The 21,394-nt window shown below is 40.1% G+C and overlaps 2 protein-coding genes and 1 non-coding gene across 7 annotated transcripts in view; all 3 read right to left on the reverse strand.

Moving 5' to 3' along the window:
• Positions 1-1,712, reverse strand: part of LOC133987209 (uncharacterized) — a gene marked incomplete in the record, with an annotated part of 29,929 nt that extends 28,217 nt beyond the window's left edge. The window contains 4 exon segments of the mRNA XM_062426498.1: positions 1-94; positions 215-283; positions 378-455; positions 1,643-1,712. Coding sequence (XP_062282482.1) covers positions 1-94; positions 215-272 — 152 coding nt within the window.
• A 692-nt stretch (positions 1,713-2,404) lies between these two features.
• Positions 2,405-18,137, reverse strand: LOC133987211 (MYND-type zinc finger-containing chromatin reader ZMYND8-like). 5 transcript variants are annotated; one of them, XM_062426501.1, is made up of 21 exons: positions 18,016-18,137; positions 17,683-17,918; positions 12,524-12,594; positions 11,740-11,900; positions 10,303-10,524; positions 9,711-9,824; positions 9,460-9,552; positions 9,099-9,186; positions 8,960-9,015; positions 8,785-8,862; positions 8,571-8,686; positions 7,970-8,445; positions 7,735-7,863; positions 7,444-7,599; positions 6,684-7,196; positions 6,112-6,594; positions 5,828-5,976; positions 5,485-5,565; positions 5,308-5,386; positions 4,922-5,161; positions 2,405-3,589 (listed from the first exon to the last, which is right to left on the reverse strand). In XM_062426501.1, exons 2-21 carry the CDS (start codon positions 17,694-17,696, stop codon positions 3,417-3,419), a joined length of 3,492 nt encoding a protein of 1,163 aa, XP_062282485.1. In that variant the 5' UTR covers positions 17,697-17,918; positions 18,016-18,137; the 3' UTR covers positions 2,405-3,416. The 5 variants fall into 5 exon arrangements, with proteins under 5 accessions (XP_062282485.1, XP_062282483.1, XP_062282484.1 ...); XM_062426499.1 differs by having other exon boundaries at positions 2,405-3,595; XM_062426500.1 differs by having other exon boundaries at positions 2,405-3,595; positions 18,012-18,137.
• Positions 18,138-19,728: 1,591 nt separating this feature from the next.
• Positions 19,729-19,801, reverse strand: trnak-cuu (transfer RNA lysine (anticodon CUU)). Its single transcript has one exon. It is a non-coding gene; the product is annotated as a tRNA-Lys (tRNA).
• Between the last annotated feature and the right edge of the window lie 1,593 nt (positions 19,802-21,394).

A 21,394-nucleotide genomic window follows, 5' to 3' on the forward strand; every position in this document is an offset into this window, starting at 1 on the left:
ATGGTTGTCCGCCTGAATCCCCATGACTTTGTAACCTGAAACAGAGTCGGCCTGACACCCAAATCTGTCTCTTTTGACTGGCCCTCCTGTTCCTCTACAGAGAGACAGAAGCAAACAGGATTAACAGAAACAAAACCAAAGCCTCTCTCATGTTCATTTGTAACATCAGTCTGCTCATTTAAGCAAGTCACATACTAAAAAAAATCTGTTTTACCTAAATTATTATCATCTGTGATTCTGTCATTTTCCATTTGGTCCATACTCACATCCATAGGTAACAAGGCTGTTCAAATACAGAAGATACAATTGTTCAGTATACAAGCTAATAAAAATAGTAACAATTTGGATACAAGGCTAAATGCAGGAAAAATAGGTACCTTTTTTAATCTAATGACTGCCAAAGTCCGAAGTTTTCAGGATGTGCAAATTGCCATTTCACTTGTCTCTCTGTGCGCCTGTGTAAATTAGGAAGGGAAAATACACAGAAGCAGATGGTTATATTCAGTTATAAGTTAACAACAAACGTCAAACATCTACCCCAGAAGTCTAAATTATTCACCAATAAAGAGAAACACTCATACATCTCATGTTAGTACAAATGTATTTAGTTGCCAGTTCATTACAGCCACTACATTAAAACCAATAAAGTACACTTTCACTAAGGTTACAATACTGAGTTCTTGTTGAATCTGTTTTGGAAAGGTTTTAATTCAACTACTGATGAAAAGTACACAGAGTTGTTTCAAATAATAATTCACCAAATTGTTGCATTAACACTGTTTTTAGTTGGGTGTACACTGGCAACCAAATACTTTAACCAGTCTTGATCTAAGCACAACCAAGTCAATTTGGATCTGTTATTTAAAAAAATGAGAGATAAGGTGAAACAGTTTCATCTGATTTTATCCAATTAATATGGACAGTGGGACTCATTAGATATGTCTACTACAGCTTTTTGGATTTGTACTCACTTCATGACTAAAGGAATGTAATGGTGGCTGTCTATATCTTTGTAAGTGATTATGAGATACAATTTTAAGTCAGGAAATGTGTACAATTCAACAACACAAGTCTATCAGAGACCACATAAAAAAGCAATGTTGTAATTTAACCTAAGATGGTCCAATAAAGTTTTTCCTTTTAAATGTGGCTGTTATTTATAATTATCCATTATATTATTACATTACATGAAATTATCCAGCGTCAGTCAGCTTTTGTTTCGAGGCCTGGATTTGTATTTACGTGCTACGGTTATGTTTGGACGTGCTTACAGAGCAAAATCAGCCAGAAATCGTTAGTTTGTGCAAAGATGTATAAACAGTGATAATTGGGCAGTCCACAATGTCCCCTGAACTCTAAATTTAACTCAATTTCGTTAGCTACACGGAAACGAAACAACAGGCCTCCCTAATTTCACTACCAGACATCAGCCGGCTGTGATACCACAGAAATGAAACAGAGTTAACGGGAGGAGAGGAGTCTTGTTCTTGCTGGCAGTGGTCGACATTGTTGTCTACAGCTAACTTAGCCCACCGCTAGCTGCTACATTACCTAGCAATAAATGCAATATGCTGCCCGGCCAAATGTCTTCAAAGATAACGACTCAAAAAACCGTGCAGAAAAACTAAGTGCAAAGCATTACCTTAGATACAAGTGACAAATTTCCAGTTAAAAGTGGATTCCCTCAGGTAGCTAAATTAGCACAGCCTTCCATTTTCTGTGCCTTGCTACATGAGATCTCGCGAGAACAGCTGCCGGGTGGAAAGCGACGTGATTTCCTGTTCATCGCTCTCCTCACTGGTCCACATGTCATTACGCTACATCACTCTTTCCTTTACACTCCTGTCATCTCTCCGCTGTCTATAACAAGGTATGCATCTGAAACTTGGACATTAAGTTAAAATATAGGCTCTTAATTTTTTTAAGTCCGTATTGAAGCCAATGTGACGAAAAAATGCCACCGCTCAACAGGGAAAGAGTGAATTTGATACTAAAAAAGACTGTAAATGTGGCAGGTCTTGATATGAAACTTTCATATAAGCTTTCGATCAACTTTTAAATGCATTTTTGCATGAAATGACTGTGTGGACACACTGTGGATTTTGGCCCCCATCATTTACATTGCAAGCACATTTGAGGGGGATCTTTTAATAGCCAGAATGAACAGGAGATGTGATTACAGCAAGGAAAACCTCTTTCAGTGTTCATTTGGACACCTGACTGTTGTTTTAAGACAGTCTTGAATAACTGTGAACCTCCATTAATGTGTAATAATTTGATGTACAGAATGAGATCTGGCACTATAAATCAGTCAAGGTGCACTGGGTACAATATTGATCTGAATGAATTATGTTCTATGTTCGCAATGTTAGTTTGAGGACAAATTAAACCAATGAGTTCCAACTTGATCAGAGCATTTTTATTTCTTCACGAGTCCATTTATTGTATTTACAATATGTAAACAAGAACGAGACACAAGCTCAAAACAGACATGCTCACAGGAAATAATATCCAGCCAAAATGCAGTTTCTATTGATGCCTACCCAGTTCTTAGACACAGTCTGACCAGGATTTAAATCAGCTTTGGATAACAGAGACTTTGCTCAGTGCTGACATTCATGTGAAATTTATTTTTCAAATAACTTTTTTTTAGACACATAGAAATGTGACTTCATTAAACATACTATAAAAACATATAACACAATAAATATTGTTCAGGTTTCTTCTTACAAAAACTTTGTACAGTTTAATTTTTTAGTTATTTTTAATAAATCACAGATACTTTTTTTATGTAGGCCTATACAATGTGGAACTACAATACAAAACTGGTATGAGCCAAAAATTCTGCCGTTGACATGAAGAGGACATGGTTGAAAACTAAACGTACATCATTCAAATCACCTCAGCTGACAATAAAGCGGACATAGTTTAAAACAAATTAAATTTGCATAACTCAAAATACCTCTGATGGCACCATGATAAGGGAATATAAGCTGTTGCTGGGTGTTTTAAACTGTTTGTCTCATAGAATGGAGAGATCTCAGCAAAATAATAACAGTCATGAAGTACTTGAGAGCAGCATTGAAAGTGTTAATGTAAATATTCTGTGGGTTGATACAATCTTGTTCAGAATCAAAACAAAGTGGTAACAGAGCTATAACATAAAAACTACAGTATGATAACATACAGACTCACATTTATTTCTCAAGACAGACTACTTTCACATGATGAGCCCACCTGAACAGAGACTCATGGAAACTTGTGAATAATGGAAAAACCCAAAATGTCCACAAAGCATATGGGAATGGAGAAATAAAAAAGTGATTTGTCACAGAGGTGCAGGACTTCAAGCACCAATTTTGACACCACAAGCTCCACAGCGGCCTTGCAAAGTGTACAAGAGTGTAGTGTAGCAGTTATGTCACAGTAACGCCAGCGCTGTCCTTGCTCTTGTCCATATATGTGGGAGAGTTGCTTTTGTCCGATATGGATGCTGCTGCTGAGGGCAGGGTCTGTGTGGCAGGAGAGTGACCTGATGATTTGACTGAAGGGTCCGAGTTGGGTTCTGCCTCTGGTTCCTGCTGTGAAGCTGTGGCTTGAAAGAAAAGCAGAATATAAAAATGAAAACACTTTGTTTATCCACTTGTGACAATAAAACATAAACATAAAATTAATGAGGTTGATATTTTTCACTTAATGTCAGATGGGTTTATGGAAGGAATGGCAGGGGTGGCAGACTGTATTTATGATGATTGAAAGATACTGTGACATAAATATTTCAGGAGCAGAGGAGGAACTGCCTGAGAATTTGAATGCAGTTGAGAGAGAGACATTTTTTTGCCTGTCTCAAAGTGCTGAAATGAGATCAAATAACCCATTTGAAAAAGAATGAGACTCACAGACTGAGTGCATAGAAAAAATCTCTCCTGCTGAATGCAGGGACACAGCCATCTTTGATAAGTAATAGCAATATCAGAAATGTAACAATCCATTCACTCCATGTATAATTGTGTCAGACATCTCAACTACAGTGCCGTCATTTTCTCAAAACCAATAATAATCTGGTTACCGTCAGAGGAATCACCAGTTTTAAATGGCAGAGAATATAATGTATTTGATATTCTACAATACAACACTCCTGTAGCAGAACACCCTTTAGTGTGAACTAAAACATATTTTAGTTTTGAATCACAGCACTTTATGATCAAATACTGGGTGCTTCTACAACAGGGTAGGAGGGATAGGCCTGGGCGATATGGACAAAATCAAATAACACTATTTTTGACCAAGTACCTTGATATTGATATTGCAACACTATTGTAAGGAGGACTAATGGTGCTTTCACAACATATTTACACAATGAGATTTTTGATAAATAATCATCAGTAATGTGGCTATAATAGGTAAAGGCAATTGAACAGAACAGTCTGGTAAATTCAGAAAAGTACATCACTTTACTGTAATGCAGCCTTTAAAACCAGGAAAAGACAACAGTTATGCCATAGCACGATATTACGAAATCCAAGAGTAAACCTCAGACAATAGTCATATATCACAATAGAGATAATAGATATATTGCCTAGCCCTACTTGAGGATGGCTAAGAGAAAAACAAACAAGTGCCCTTAGGCTACAGTCTATCCTTCCTAAAAATGCTTTTTGAATTAAATCAAGAACATTTTTTCTGTGAGTATCATCGGTAGCCTACATTCAAACCAAACAAAATAATAAATCAACATTATTTAAAAATCTAAACAGCAGCTTTAGTATTTATATTTTCTAATTAATTTTCGATCCAGTTGCCAAACCATCGTCTGACAGCTTTGTGCATCACAGCGCACAACATAAACAATAAATGTGGACTACCAAAATGTAATCCATACACAGAAAACATTAGTGGGTCATGAGTGTGTTCATGCTACCTGACTGTGTGCAGGACTTCATGTGCTCTGGCCAGTGGGCTTGCTGGCAGGGGTAATCACAGTAACTGGTATTCCAGCAGCAGTAGAAGATGGCCTCCTTTCTGCAGTTGGCGCACCACTGTTTCTTTTTAGTCTCGTCCACCCCCTGCTGCTTTTCCAACTCCGTCTGTTTTTTCACCTCAGCCACCAACCGTTCTCGTTCCTGCTCCAGACTTTGCCTCATCTCTGCCATTGTCAGTTCTGCATTAAGGTCAGATAAAATCACAATTTATGCCACATCTGGGTTTACTTAATATTCATGGTACTAAGATTAAGACTGGTGCAGTGGTACACACATCATTTCTCAGCGATATGGTGACATAAATGTCTGGAGTCAGCAAATTTACCCAGGTTGTGCTTCATCTCTGACAGCTCCTGTTGATGCAGCCACTGAAGCTTCTCAATCTCTATTCTTAACCGTCGAATCTATGGAAAAAACACACAGTGATTAAAATCCCTTATACCTCGCAAGTTATCATTGTTTTAGCACATTAATAAACAGCATTCCATATGTCAGTACTTACCTCTGCAATTGTGTTTCCTGATGTGCTTTTCGAAAGGTCATTGTAGATTTCAGTCATTGTCCCTTTTATTGAGTCCATAATCTGCAAGGTTTTGCCAAAAATAATGTGATATTAGATTAAATACGTATAACTTTTTTTATTTCTTAAAAATGAAGTGAAAAATATGTATAAATTCATAAAGCTGGCCTTTGAATTTCTTCATGTTGCTATTTTGTGACATACATGATAATTAGTATAAAATTACCAAATATTTAGACAAATAATGCCTTTCTCAATGATTAAATACTGTAGCTTTTTTCTAATTTCTCTCATTTAATTACTGAGCTGGTGATTTTTAACTTACTTTGTTTGTGTATTTGGCTATGTCAGCAGCCACATCGGCTGAGACTGTAGGGATCTGCACGTCTCCTGACATGAACGAAGAGGAGCCACCCGATGAGCCCTGGGCAGCTGTCGATGAGGAAGTATTCTGAGGCGTGTCTTTTTGTTGCCCTGGAGGGTATAAAAAGATGAAAAAAAGGAAATTAAATATCTTTGAATACAAATGTGTATCTTATGTTGTTCTTAAGTTAAGTTAAGTTATGTTCTTAAGTTTAATGTTGAGGTGAATTATGCTGGTGTATTTACCTTTGACCGATTGTCTGGTCTGATAGCGGGTACTTGAGGAGGAATTCTGCTGTTGTGACTGCAGCTGCTGTGGGCTCCGTGTCTGCGCCGGAGTCTGGGCTTGTGCACCTGTCTGCACTGCTGACTGCTCTCCATGCTGCTGCTGCCGCTGCACCTTCTGCATGTGCCACTTCTGAGAAGACGTCTGAAACTTGGTGGGATTCCAAACTACCGCTCGTTGCACCGCCTGAGCCGCTTCTTTAGGCAGTAGGGGGCGCTGTTTCTTTACAGCAGCAGGTGCTGGGGATGTTGTGGAGACTGAGGTGGAAGCAGGTGAAGGAGCACTGGTGGTACCGCTGGTAGCTGATGTGACACTGGGCTGACCAGATGCTGCAGTGGAAACAAGATTGAGGGCTGCTGTGATGGCAGGTTGCAAGGAGTCTTTCAGGTTGGAGGCAGCTTCCCGTACTGTTGCAGCTGCTGCAGCAGATAAAGGTGGTTTACCTGGACAGAGAAAATATTATAATTTAAATATATTATTTTCTCCCAAATGAGAATCACAAGAAAACATGGGTGTATCTAAAAGGCCTCACCTTCCAACTTGGCAACATTAGACTCTTTGAGAGTTTTGGCAGCAGAAGCCCCCGCCTCTCTCCTCGCCCTCTTAGCGTCACGGCCTCCGTGTTCATCCCCCAGGTCAATCACAAGCTCTCTTTCTGAATCAGAGTCTTGCTCAGCCACTGATGTGGCAGCAGTTGCTCTACCCTCCTCTGGGGTCTTGGGCTTGTCAGTGAGGGGCTGAGTCTGGGGCGTTCTGGGCTTCTCTTGAGGGTCCCTATCTGGGCCATTGCTACCCTGCTTCTCTTTAAGCAGGGGTTCAGGGGTGGCTCTATCCCCTGTCCCAGTAACTCCCTCCTTATTCTCTCCATTTGTGCTTGCTTTTGGCCTCTTTCTGTCTGCTTTGTCCTTGTCGTCCTGGGCGGAGCTCTTTGGCTTATGTTCCTCATCGCTGAGATACTCGCTGTCACTTGAGTCAGATTTCTCAGAGTCCTCAGTGTCACTGTGATCCACACCTTTATACACATCTTCAGAAATCTCATCTATCCCTGCATGGAAGTTTCAGATTGTTTTTGTCAGTTAGAAAATAAATGGAATAAAGACTTTTTTCTTTGGTTGTTGCTAATCGTAAACCAGTGGCAATCACAATCACAAATATCACATTTCAGCTGCCACATGTTTGAAGTAAATTCTTCACATTGATCAAAAAGTAAGGTGATCCAAAATAAAATCTGCAATCTAAAATTACATTAGACATGACATTAATAATAATTGTGTAATTGTAATTATGTATACCAAGCTGTGCCTTGCAGCTTTCAATAGTCTTGTCCAGGCTCCTGATGGGTCTCTTTGGGGTTGGGAGGGCAGCTGACGCTCCTTGTTGTTGCTGATTCTGTTGCTGTTGCACAGTCTCACTCAGTTCCTTCAGATCCATCTCAGCCTTCACGCGGTCTGAAAGGAACAGGTCCAAGTTCAATTTCTAGTATAAATACTGATATTTCTCTGGAGAGTATCAGCTTACACAATGATGTTGATTATTAGTAGTCATGACAGCTTAAATACAGTGATTGTGCTGCTAGTACTGACCAAGGTTAAGATTAAGGATGCCGCCTGTGGCTGCAGTCCTCTCCTGCTTGGGCGCCAGTCCGGGGTTAAAGGGCTTCGGGCTGCCTGTCATGCTGCCAGCAGGACCCATCTTCCCTGAGACAGGTGATGCTGTAATTATAATGTAATTAAAATTCCAAGTTTAGTTATTTTTGCTTTACACGTTCAGGTAAATGTTTTTACAAATGGCATCACTCAGAGTGTTGTATTTATTTACCAGTACAGTCCATTGACTCCTCTCCAGTGCTGTAGTGGAAGGCAGAATTCCTGCTGGCTTTTTCTGTATCCTGCTCCCCATCAGACCCTGTGTGAACCGAGGAGTTGGTGCTCATGGGAGACCGAGGCATGTCCGTCATTGAGACCCTCCGACTCATACCACTGGGTGTGGAAGTCTTGCTGAGGACCATCTTTGGAGATGCAGTTATATCAAAGTTGAAGCGAAGTTTATCAGGTTTCTCTGTTTTCACCGTGCCAGCGCTGGGATTGGAAGGGTCCAGTAGCATCTGCAGCTGGTTGTTGGGCGTGTATGGAGTGCGGAAGGGTGCATAGTTGAAGACCCCAAATTTCTTGCGAATGTTTTCGACGTAGACTTCCATCTCTTGCATGGCACTGTTGAAAATGCTCTTTGTCTTCTTTACGGAGAAAGGAATCTCTTTGGACATGAGGTAGCAGTTGTTGATGGGGACCCAGGCCCTACATGAAGGCACAGCATAAAAGAAAAATTAAACAAACAAAATTATAAACAACCAGGAGACTAGTCTTGACTATATTTTGCTGTAATAACCCAAGCAGCCACTGCACTCACAGTCTTATCTCACCTGTCATGTTGTCCAAAGAATCGTGCATCTACCTGCCCGTCCTTTTCTCGAAGTGCTTTTGCTGGCCAGAAGGGAAAGCCCTTTAGCTTAGCCCAGACCAGGGGGTGAGGTTGACTCTGTTGGGGACAAAACAAAATAATTCAGTGCTTCACAGATCTAAAATCTAACATTGTTTAAATGTGGTATCTTGTTTAAAAGTCACATAAAGACCTACACATGGCTCACAAAACCAGTTGTCCCTTTTTTGGCACGAGGACAGGTAGCACTCTGGACACACCTCAATCTCATTCATCTGAAAAAGCATATTGAAGGAAAAGGTTTTAATTCATTCACAAATTAGTCACATATACATACAATTTGCCAGTATGAAGTTAGTAAAGCTTTTTTACCTCATGTTCACAGATCTTGACAATGACTTTTGCAGTTGCTGTTAACTTGTGATTACCTGGAATAAAGTTATATGGTTACTTTACATTTTACTTCTTTATTTAGCAGTAAGGTGATTGCAGATATGGAAAAGAGGCCTACCTCCATTATAGATGATGCAGTTGTGTAAGATCCATTTCATATCAGCAAGAAATGCCTCAGTGCAGCCATACATTTTCTTTTTAATATTCTATCAAAAAGAGAAAAATAATAAAATCAAAGACAAGACACTCAAATTAATCATCTGTTTACATATTCTACACATGTGATAGCACCTCTCTTAGTTTTCTGCAGCCTAACTTTTGTTTAGGTCTGTCTGCATGTTTTTATATGCAACACCCTTCTTTAATGAAACCCACTTGTAAAGGTTTTTTCTGTTTCAACATTTTTTGTCTACATCCAGCATTTCTGAAGACTTTGTGGGTTCTGTTTTTATGTAAGTAAATTAAAGTAATTTTGGTACCTTCTCTAAAGTACACAAATCCATGGGGTGGAAGATGTACTCTGCATAATCTGGGTGCTGTTCCAGAGACACAGGCTTCTGAAAAGGCTCTGTCTGCTCAGTTAAGACAAATAATTTAAAAAAAAGAAAAAGAAACAGATGCATATATTTTAAAGACATTAGTGTTTGATTATAAAACACTTTGATAGACTTCAGATTATAGCACACCTATTAAATCAACATACAAGGCATTTTTTTTTTACAAGGCTTACCCCTGGCTGTTTAATCTTTTGGAGTGCAAATTTGAGCAAGTACGAGAGTTGGTCTATTGTCAGCATCGTCATTGCCTTGCTCTGGGTTTCAATGCATTCAGCAACTGTTATTTTCTGAAACAACAACAACAACAAAAATGTGATTAATTCCATTAAAGAAAATGATCCCCGAGCAAAACAACAGAACACAGATACTCTTAACTTTTGAAAAGTTTACATAATCTGCTGCTGCTTTTTACTTAGCTTTTGCAAATGTACAAAATTGTGCCGCTTAAAGAAGTGCACACTAAATTTCCCAAAATGTAGCAAAACAGATATAAAACTAAGCCTCTAACATCTCTCAGACGTGTGGTGCAATTTACACTTGCAGGGGTGTCACAACATGTGCTATTGAGGGCCAAGACTGCATGGTTTTGGATCAACCACAGACAAAAAGCAGGTGACTTCACTGATTTGCTTCTTTGGCACATGTACTCAACGGCACATGGTCTGACACCCCTTTTGTGAACAAGTGAGATTGTGCAGTGAGTACCACAATCGTGCACATCATTCGTGTACACCCACACACATAAATGTGTCTTCAGCGAGATACCTCACACTCTGGACAGAACCAGTCGCCCTCAGGCTCAGCTGGTAGTTTGAGGCACTTGGCGTGGTACACCCTGGGGCAGAGCTCACAGCAGAGCACCTGGCCCTCGCGGTGGCACAGCCAGCAGTAGAAGTCATTCCTGCCGTCCTGCGGTACAACATCAACAGGGTCTGTGGTGAGTGCTGGCTGCTTCATATAGTAAAAGGGACCATGTCTTAGCTCTGACTGAAATGCAGGCAAGAGAAACAGGGGGGCAGGTTTCAAAAAACACGCAGGAACACAAAAAGGTGCAGTGCAACAGAAACAAGGCAGCAATACAGTGGGATAAGCAGGGTAAGAAGCATAGATGGCATTAAAGGCAATAAATCCGACACACGACACTTTCTAAGCAAATAAGTACACTATGTAAACAGCTGGTCATGTGACAATGTGAGTCAAACAACACTAACCTAACAGGTTTAGGGTGTGAACTTAAGCACCAGTATTGATCTTTTTATGTTACAACAGAATAGCTCCTGTTTCAACTGAGAGCAGACACAATGCATGATATGGTTCTCTGGTAGGTACCCAACTTTGATGGATAACTAGAGGTTTCACAGCTCAAGATGATGTTTCACAGTGCAAATAACCTTGAGCTTATACCACATGAGTTTATACCTAATAAAGAGAGCTTTAGACAAAACCCTCTCTCACTAACTTTGGTATTCATTTATCATAAGCAGGGCTTATACTCAACTGCAGCTCATTTGACCCCTTCCAGAGAACCAAAACACATATTATAAACGTATCTAGAATGATCTTTTTCTGTCGTGCAGGGTCAACATGGGACTAAAGGGTAAAAAAGGGAATTGCTCAGCACGACATTAACATGGCAAGCAGCTAATATAAAACATATGGATCAGAATTCATAATATATAATCAGCATAACAACAGGATTTAAATAACCAAAGTTGACTGTCACACTTCAGAAGTCATAATCGAAAAATAAAACAGTGCAAAATGTTTTAACTAATAATAAAGTTAACTGAGTTGACCATGTAGTTATGGCACTGTTCTAATCTAATCAAGATAGCTATCACAACAAGACATTTCCACTCTCACAGTCGGTCACACCCATTCATGTTTTTTAGCAGTATACTACAGTCAAAATCAAAATTGTCGTGTTCTCAAAGGCAATATGGTGCATTTGTGACCAGTGTTTGCAGTGTGTGCAGGCCAGGAATTTCTCTGTGACTTTTTTTTTGCTTTTTTCTATGTGACTGAATAAAAGAATAAGCCGTTTCTATTAGATTTCACCATGAATATTAATTTGGGTATCATCCCCTTTATAAACTCCACCCTCTGGTGTGACAGGGTAGGCTTCCAGTGGCAGTGAGTACACTGACATTTACCCCCACGAGAACACGGCAGATTCTGATATGAGTATACCAGCCCCCTTACCTGGTCTTTGTTACTGTTGATAGCCCCAGGCTTCTTCTTTTTCTTGAGTGGGCTGGGGGAAGTGTCTGAGGGAGAGTGTCCATTGGAGGAATGGGTGGGACTTGACACCTTTCTCTTCTGTGGTGCCAGTGATCGCTCTGCTGACCCCGGTGGATCAGGGACTGGACACAGAGAGACAATCAGGTTATCAAATGACAGGAGACAGGGCTTAGGGTTATTATTCTCTGCGCCCATGTCCAACACATTAGCCTTAGAATATTTAAAGATTGGGGTGTTATGAGACTAATTTAGCTAGTCCTTGAGTTAATCAAGAGGATGAAAATCAAGTCACCATACTACACCATTTCATCATCCTGCATTCTAAACCAATAAAGAGAGTCAAATTGAAGCAATTCAGCCAAGCAATCTGACAGTTAGATGCAGTGTTCAGTTTTTAGTATTTTGGCATCCTGGTAGCATCATTATCTAGTACAGACAAGCAATCACACTAAACTGAAAAGCAATTATTGAAAACACTCTTATACATAATATATTAATACTTGACAGTAACAAATGGCCAGAGGGCTTCTTCTAAACTAACTAGACCCTGTGTTGATACTGCTGACACAAATTTTAAACAGGCAAGCAGCCAGGCTTGATGGATTATCTTTGCAGTCCTAAGAGACCAACAAAATCCATTAGACTGCTCTCGAAACACGAAGTAAATAACCTCCACATTCTCTGAAACTAAGCCACCCAAAGATGTTTGACTCTTAATGTGAGGTACACGGCCTTAGAGACTTACCTTTGGATCGTGCAGACGCATCCATCCCCTCTACCACATCAGACTCTGTCTTTATCTCCTCCTCAGCCAGACTGCAGCAGCACAGAACAAGAGCACACAGAAACACAGAAAGAGAGGCAAACACAAAGTCAGAAAGGGTGTTCAGAAACCACATCAGCATAACAGTAAACAAGTGGAACACCACCTAGGGCATCGAGGGTCCCAAAGGATCTGTCAATAGGGACTCTGCAGGTTTCCATTGTTATTGTTTTCATTTGATTTCAGCACATCTCTGACATTGTGTTACGAAGTTCGAATCGTTCCCATATCATCAGTGACAAACGACTCTAAATTATGTTCTTTATATTCCGAGAGAGAAATTGGTAACAATCACCATGGCAACGCTCCTCTCCGCTAAGCACAAGTTGATATTCACAGCAACACATAGGGCCGTTTAGCTGACATTACCCTGCACCTCCATCCTTCAGAAGACATTGCAGCTGCAAGGTTTTAATCCGACTAGGTCCTGATCTTTGCACTGCGCTGTGTTTGTGACAAATTGTAAATAGTCTTGTAGTAACAAGAAAGCAAGAGGGAATTGATCCATACTACAGGAGGGAGAGAGAGCATCTCGTGGCGATGAACAGTCTATGTTTCTTGCACCTCTCAAGCCCCTTCAGTAACAACAGGGTACCCTCGAAGGATTTAGGCTCATTCTTGGAGACCATTAGCAAGAGATCCTTCTAATAAGCTTCCAACGCAGGTCTGTCTAAATGTTTTTGGCCTAAATATTGCTCACAGGCATTTTAAAGAAGCTTTGCTATTTTTATATTTAGGATAAATTCACATACATAATTGTGGAGTTACATGAGCATTTTGTGTGTGTGTCTCAAATCTTAAAATGTTTTACTGCTATATTAACATCACTGATGTAAACGAGACAATAATAATCGCATCAAAAGCCAAAAGAATATCCTCTCCAATACACACATTTAGCACTGGATAAGCCTGATTCCCCAAGTCTCCGGTTCTGCTCTCATCTACTTTCCTCCGAGGGGGGGGGAAGACGAGAATAAAAGGGGGCTTGGCGATAAATGAAGGTCTTTGAGTGTTTGGCTCCTCCTTTGTCAGAGCAACAGAGGGCCTCGTTCCAAGGATGTAGCCTTTATTCACAAACCCCCGAGAAGAAAACCCTCCCAAGGACCCCTGACAGGTCACACACTTGACCAGTTCATAGCTTTGGCTACAGCTCTGGTTACCAGCTAGGATGACGGGTTTACAGGCTACAACTCAAAGGTCACCCACATTTGTGGGATAAGCTTTTTTTCCTTCTCTCTCTCTACTGAAAGTAAAGGAATGTTCTTCGTGTCCCCTCCTCCACCCTTAAAGAGACATTCCACACAAAGTTGATCAAATGTCAGTTCACTGAAGTAACAGGTTAAGTGAATCAGAAGAAAAACAACTCTAAAAGAGATTAGATGTGATCACATCAGCTATTAGATACACACTTATTTAAAGTCAGCCGTGATGTTTCACAATACAGAAGTTTTACATGGATTAAAACATGTTGGAAGCTCAAAATAAGAGACTATTCTAAAGACATTTTGTCCTTCTTTCAGACATTAACACCGGCAACCATAAACAGCTTGTCAAACTAAAACTAAAAAGAATTCATGCATCAAAACTTGTGTGGTCTCAAAAAAGACATGGGTTGAGCAGAGTTTCTTTAAAAACATGGCATACGGGTGTCTTGTTTCAGCCTGCCAACAGTCACGCACACACACACACACCCCAACCCCTCCGGGGCCTTCCTCTTCCGGACTGAGTGAACAAACGAGGCCCACATGAAAATAAGAAAACGTTAGCAAAGTCGCTCTGCTACGTGTACCAAAGCCCTGAAAAGAGTGAACATTTACCAACAGCAGGCAGCTGCTCAATAAAGGGCCACGACCCCATATACACACTTAATAGCAATGACAAGACATTGCTGCAACTAGCAGGAAGACAGGATGACCAGTAGTAAAAACATATGCTGATCCAAGGCACTCTCAGATCAGCAGCTATGATCCATCACACAAGGAGAGTTAGACAAATAAATCCTCAGCAGATTCTGGGATATATTCCAGAGAGACCCAGGTTCAAGAAAACTGACAGTATTCCCCTCTTCAAGTAGTACCTGATGGCCAAAAAGGAGACAACACTGACTCAATGCCTTTAGATTCCAGTCCTGTGAGAGACGAGCAGGGTTTTCTCGTCACAGAAAATGGAGGCCACAGCTTGCTCCCCTCCCCCCTCTCCCCCATCCCCCACTCCGAGGCTCAGACTCAGGCACTGGCACATCCATGCAGGAGGACCAGAGAGATCTGTGGAGATTACAGTCCAACATTTAAAAAAAAAATGTCAAGACAAACCTTTCACGGCTGATCATAGGGACAGAGGAGAAGAGGGAGACACAAGAAAAGCCTCCAAAGTGAGGTGCAGTTATCTTCTTTTTTTTTTCATATCCAGTCTTGCCTTCCCTCCTTTCGTGTGAATACTGCTGTCATAGAATAATTTGATTTTACTTGGAAGAAACAGAGACCATCACTGTAAAACCACACTCAGATCCTGGCATGGCTATTCTCTATACCTAAGACGGTGCGCAGATTTTATACTTCAAACACAGAGACATTTGAAGAAGTGGACTCTCTGTATTGCAATCTGGGAAAGGCATTCAATGCAAAAATCATATTGTAGTCCCTGCACTGGAACTGCTTTTGAAGACACTTGGGATTTATACCATTCACTGAAAAACATCCTACTCACCGTGCTTCACAAAAACCCCAGAGAGATTATTAGGTTTGTATTATGAAACCTCTCTAAACAAATGACAAGTGACACATTGAGCTTTCACAAGACCAACAACCACATGCAGACAGATGAAGACATGCATACAATAGCAATTTTTGCTTTTCCTGAGAATAACAAAATATTTAAACAAGGATAAAAGGTATACATTCCTGGCCAAGCTTGTCTGCATTTAAAAAGGAAACTAATGATTTTAACTACATTGATGACTATTTTAGCATGCCTCCTTTACAATGTTAAAACAATGTCTCAGCATTTAATCAGCAAATACAGTACACTGCTAGTATGCACAGAATATCCTAAATAAAAGAAAATTTTGACCTGGATTTTTTATAAGGCTGTAAAGGTTGAATCAAAGATGGCTGTGGAATTTTCCAGAAGGCCCTTCTCGCTGCTGCTCTCCCTCTGATTGTCAATCTTTAACCTCAACTGCAGCTGCAATTGGCTGGAGGGCCAACAGGGTGGAACATTATTGGTCGGCTGAGCTATGCCACACGGATCACAGTGTGCAGGCTCCCCTCTTCCTCTTAAAAAGCATTTTTGCTGCAATGCAGAGATTTCCCCCTGCATGAGAAAGGTTTATTTTCTTCAATTATAGCTTGCCCTTCTTGATTATACCAGTATAAACCACAGGGGATATGAAAAAGGCCTTTTGGGAGATTATATTTGTGGTTCTCATGGATAACTCCTGTCTCATATGGAGGCTACATTGCCTCGGAAAGAGGCCCAGACGATTTGTTCCTGACACCGTGAACGATACACATTGCTGACATTTCAAACTATCAGTGTAACATTTATATTACAGGCTGAATTAACCACTTTGAATTTGCTCATACCTATTAAGTCATAGAGGTTAACTTGGTTTTGGTTTTTCAGAGAGAGCACATGGACATTAGTTTAAAAAGGAAATACTGATTTAACAATTCTATATCTGGCTCTGTCGAGTGAAACATGCCTTGAGTCAGGCCACATGAAGACAAGCAACACTCTTTGTCTCCCCCACGCAGCTGAGACGGCTAAAATGGTGCTGCATGATGTAACACAGCATACAGGCTGTGTTCTAACTATGTTCTGTATGCGTGTTTTCTTCATACACCTCGTCACTGTGGTGTAGATTTCTCTCTATTAAAAAAAACAAAAAGATTAAACCTACTGTTTTGCATCTGTATCATATGTATCAATGACACTGCTGTTATGTGTAAAATCTGGAAAAAACCCAGAGAAGCATGAGGGAGAAGAGACGACAAAGTAAACAACAGACAGGAGTTAGACACAGCACCGCCTTTTAAATACTCTGACATTTGCCAAGAAACTAAATGCATGCGTCACGTAAAAATGAGTCTCAGGTTGAGTCGCCGTCCTGCTGTCTGATGTGTACAGAAGAGGACTGAAAGACTATCAAGGACAGCTATGTGAACACAAAATGGCCACTGTCTGAATGATCAGAGTGAGGAGGAAGCAGTTTCACAACAGTGCTGTACAGCCGGCAGAGCCCTGGCTGCAAACGCAGGGCCTGTGCCTGTAAATAGAGGTAACCTGTATCTCAACATCTTACTTGTAGAGATTAGACAGGAAGAAATTTAAGAGAAAACACATGTGAGAAAAGGTTTGTTTCATGTGGGCTCATCCTCTGACGTATATGGAGTGTAGAAACTGCAGTCTCAGTTTGGATTTCTGTCATTTGTACCGAGGCGAAGAGTTTTCTTCAAATGCAGAATCATTTATTTAGAAAAATAGTATTCAGTCATGTCCTGTGCTCCTTGTCCTCTTTACAAGCACATCTGTTTCCCCCTGTGTCTCTTCCCCAGCCTGGCATGACACACAACACAGATCCAATCTACTTACAAAGGGTACATAATACCCCCCCACACACACACACACACACACACTCCCCTCCTCTTCTTCCTCTATTGCCCATCCCCCATTCTCTCTCTGCCAGGCTACAACACAAGACTGCCACAACAGAAAGGAGATGTAGGTGCCATTTTTAAATCTAACTCTCTTTTGCATTATAAGAAAAGGAAAAGGATTTGCCACGGTCCACTCTGCCTCCTGTATGGCAGCCTGGTTGTCTGGGGCACCCATGTGACCCTGAGACACAGATAGAGAGCAAGGGTGAGAGTCGTTACCCAACCCCCCACCCTCAGCGCTGTGGAGCAGAGAGGCCTGGCGAGGCCTCCAATCCACCCCAGCTCCTCCTCCTCTTCCTCCTGCTGCACACTAAACTGATTCTTGGTGTGCACATTCATCATTAGAAACCAACAGTCACCACAACAACAAGAAGGAAGCCATGTTGTTATCAGAGAGTTGAGATAAAAAAAGACAGAGCTTACCTCTGTGGATGCATGGCTGCCTGACACACTGTTATGTCAACACTTATAAAACATGGAGGACACTCTCAGCCCTCAGCCGGGGAAGGCTCCGCTCTTCAGGCAAGGCGATCAGGCCCCGGCGATGTTAGCCAGATCCTGACTGGTCGCTTTCCTCACAGGCTAGATGCAAGGCCGCGTCTGATTGGCCGAAATGTTTCCTGAGTAATTATCTTTGTTCAGTGCAGGCAGGGGCAGCACTGTGAGTGTCAGAGACAGGGGAAGAAAAATAAGCACAGAACTAGGCCTAAAACCATGAAATAACGTGATTAATATGAGCGTTTTTGACATACAAACCCTGTATAACAACGTTTTGAAGCTTCCAGGCGTAGAATCTGTCGGTGGATGTCTCATTTGAAGCCTTCAGAAGTAGAAATGGCAGCATGTGGAGTGAGGAGCAGGACACCATGGCTTCTCTGTACAAGCCTGCATTTTTTTTTTATGTGGAGAGGGCCTTTGTTTAAACTCCTCCCTCCCTCCTGGCCGTTTCCAGAGAAAAGAGGCTCTAGCTCTTCACCTATTTAGGCAATCAGTCTGCAAAAAAGATCAAGATTAAACAGTTAAGCTGTGAAACAATATAATGAAACACTTTGATAGTATGTGGTAAAATATAAGAAAAGCAATACAGGGCTTTATGTCACACATTATTGTAATAACCTTAATATATAATGGCCAAGTGACAAGCTTGTGTCCAGCAAACCGTAGTAAATAAAACAATCTAAACCCTTCTCCTCCTCAATAAGGTTTACTAAAATTGAAGGTACATTATATTGCGTATGTGTGCGGTTTGTTCCTCAAGCCTGTGTTTTAACAGTTAGCATTAATAATTAAAAACAGCTCTATAAAGCACCAGTTTTGTTGTCCTTTTCAGACTTGTGGCACATTAACAGATTCTGTGATTAGACATATGGAAGAACATGTATAATATAATGAAATCGTACACAATTATCCTGCCATAAAGACAATCTTGGGGGCATGTATAATGCTAATGTTTCACTGAGACTGTATCAGTGGTTTACTCAACTATATTAATTTGTGAGGCTATAATTCATAGTGATAGACTGAGCTGCTTTATATTGGAAGGTGTTTCGTTCTTTTATTCCTCAGTAGATGTAAGTGTGGTGTGCAAATATTAGAACAAATGTTTATGTTTAGTCCAGTAAACACCACAAACAACCCATGACCTCTAAAATCCACAGTTTAGTCAGTATTATAACACATTGTCAAAGAAATATGTTAAATCACTCATCGGAGACTTCATTAGGTACACTTGTGCAGTCTAACACAATCCAATATTCAGCTCTGCTATAAATTTTGTTTTTACGAAGTAGCTATATATATTTCCAGTTTCTGTTGTTATTTTCAGAAATATCCACCCCATTAATATAAATTAGGGGCACAATTACAACATTATGAACACTTAAATATAATGCATCCCAATACACCACCACCACCACCCACTAATATCAATAATAAACATAAAGTAGAATTATCACCTTTTTGACGATGTCACCAAATACTGAAACCTGCAGAATGTATGGCAGAGCTGTTGTTTTGGCATTATATTGCACAGGTGTGCCTAATGAAGTGGTAAATGAGTGTAGTATTACAGTATAGGATACACGTTTGTCAGTGTTTCTGGTCACTGTGTGTATTTTTCACCAGAGGGACTGCATTAGACCGCACGATATCGAAAGCCGTCGCCATTACTTTACCTCTCCTTAGAGGCAAATGCGGGTGTCAAATTACTAAAAAAGAAACCGACTAATGTAATGTTGTAATTAAATATAACATCAAGAGAAACGGCCAGTGTTGGAAGACGTTACCGTGGTTTGATTTCTTAAATAATACATCCTACATATAATACACTTCTTCACATATTTTTTTTTTTTAAAAACAAGCATTTATGCTTTATAGTTGTAGAGGGATTTAAGTTATTGTGATCACTTACATGTGCACTGAGAAACGGAGAGTACAATATGAGCTCAGCCTGAGTGGGAAAAGTATGTGCGCCCAACGTGGGGCTCGAACCCACGACCCTGAGATTAAGAGTCTCATGCTCTACCGACTGAGCTAGCCGGGCATAAGATTTCAAATTTGACTTTGCTCATTTTGTTAATGCACATGTATCCCATTAACATTACTGTTGCACTGTACTTGTGAGGTTGTGTGACGTTGTACTTACTGGTGTGAGGCGCTGAAATGAGGAAACAAAGGCTTCGTAGGTCCTGCTGTCTCCAATTTGTCTCATACTGACCTCTAGCGCCCAAAATGAGAAATTTAAACCGAGTCAGCTGGACGTTACTCAGAGCTAAACCGTAAACATACCGTAACTCATACTGTCAGGAAGTAGTTCACTAACTAGTTAAACTACAGTTTTCTGTAGTTGGGTGGTAGTTTAACTACAGTCAAATCTCAGTAGCTTCTTCAGTAGTTATTCTTTTGTTCATTCAGTTTAGGTAAATTACTTTTTTGCCGCACGATATGACAGTGACACAGCTCATTGGCCACTGTTGTCAACTAATGACAATCACCTGCTATTTGATTAAAATCACCTGGGGTTTGTGACCAAGATGTCTGCGATTGAACACTGTGAATTTATCTAGAAATTTAGCATTTAATAATAATAATACATTTGATTTGTAACATACATTTTCCTGACACATTGTGACTTCAATCTGTGCTCAGGATACCATTACACCACTTTATCTTTACATAGTAAATTGTTGTTTGCTGACGTAGTGGGGCTGAATGTCATATATTGGACCTTTAAAGGAAATATAATACCACCACCAAATGACTTATTACCCAGTAACTGACTTGGTTTACCATTTAAGGGAGTACTGCCAAGCTGATATAAGATAATAAAAATACACTGTTAAGTAAAATGCAAGTGGAAAAAAAAAAAGCCCACAGAGAATAAACCTGTGGTGCAGCAGTTGTCTTCTGTTTCTAATATTTAACACACTGCACCACCACAAACAATGAATCAAAGCATACATATTAACCACGGACACTAACAGCTCTGTGAAATAGCCTTAAAGGAAACATTAGTGGGACAGTCACAAACACTATTTATAGCAGGGCTTTTGCATTAGTGTGTCTAATATTGTACAGTGATTTCTATTTTTCTGGCCACCAGGGTTTAATTGTATCTAAGTATAGTCCTTAGTGAAAATCATTACAAAAATGCACAAAATGAAGGCCTGAAAGGCAAACCTTTTTGTAGCTCCTGTTACCTATAAGAGCTAATAATAATAATAATAATAATAAAATAAACATATACAAATAGACTACTTCTAACAGTAATCAAAAATATGTTAAAATAAACATTAATTATGACTTATGACAATGCCCATACAACACAAACTATGTCTATATCTCCTAACAATAGTTTTAGAATAATTTTTACTTTTTAAAATTAACTTTTGTGGCTTTGAAGTGACATAAAATATTTTTTTAATCCCCAAAACAATTTCTTTGTGAGGTGGTAACGGTGTTATTAACAGTATTTATGCTTCTTCTTTTTTAAACGGAAAGCTTTAAAAATACTTGTTATTATATCCTGCTATTCTGCATGACTTGATTAACCTGTCAAGGGACTCCAGGGCAAATAAATTGACATGCTTGACACACAAGTGTTTTTGTGTGTCATATAGGCTTACTTTGTGGTAAT

The sequence above is a fragment of the Scomber scombrus genome, chromosome 10 (genome assembly GCF_963691925.1).
Source record: "Scomber scombrus chromosome 10, fScoSco1.1, whole genome shotgun sequence".
NCBI classification, from domain to species: Eukaryota; Metazoa; Chordata; class Actinopteri; order Scombriformes; family Scombridae; genus Scomber; species Scomber scombrus.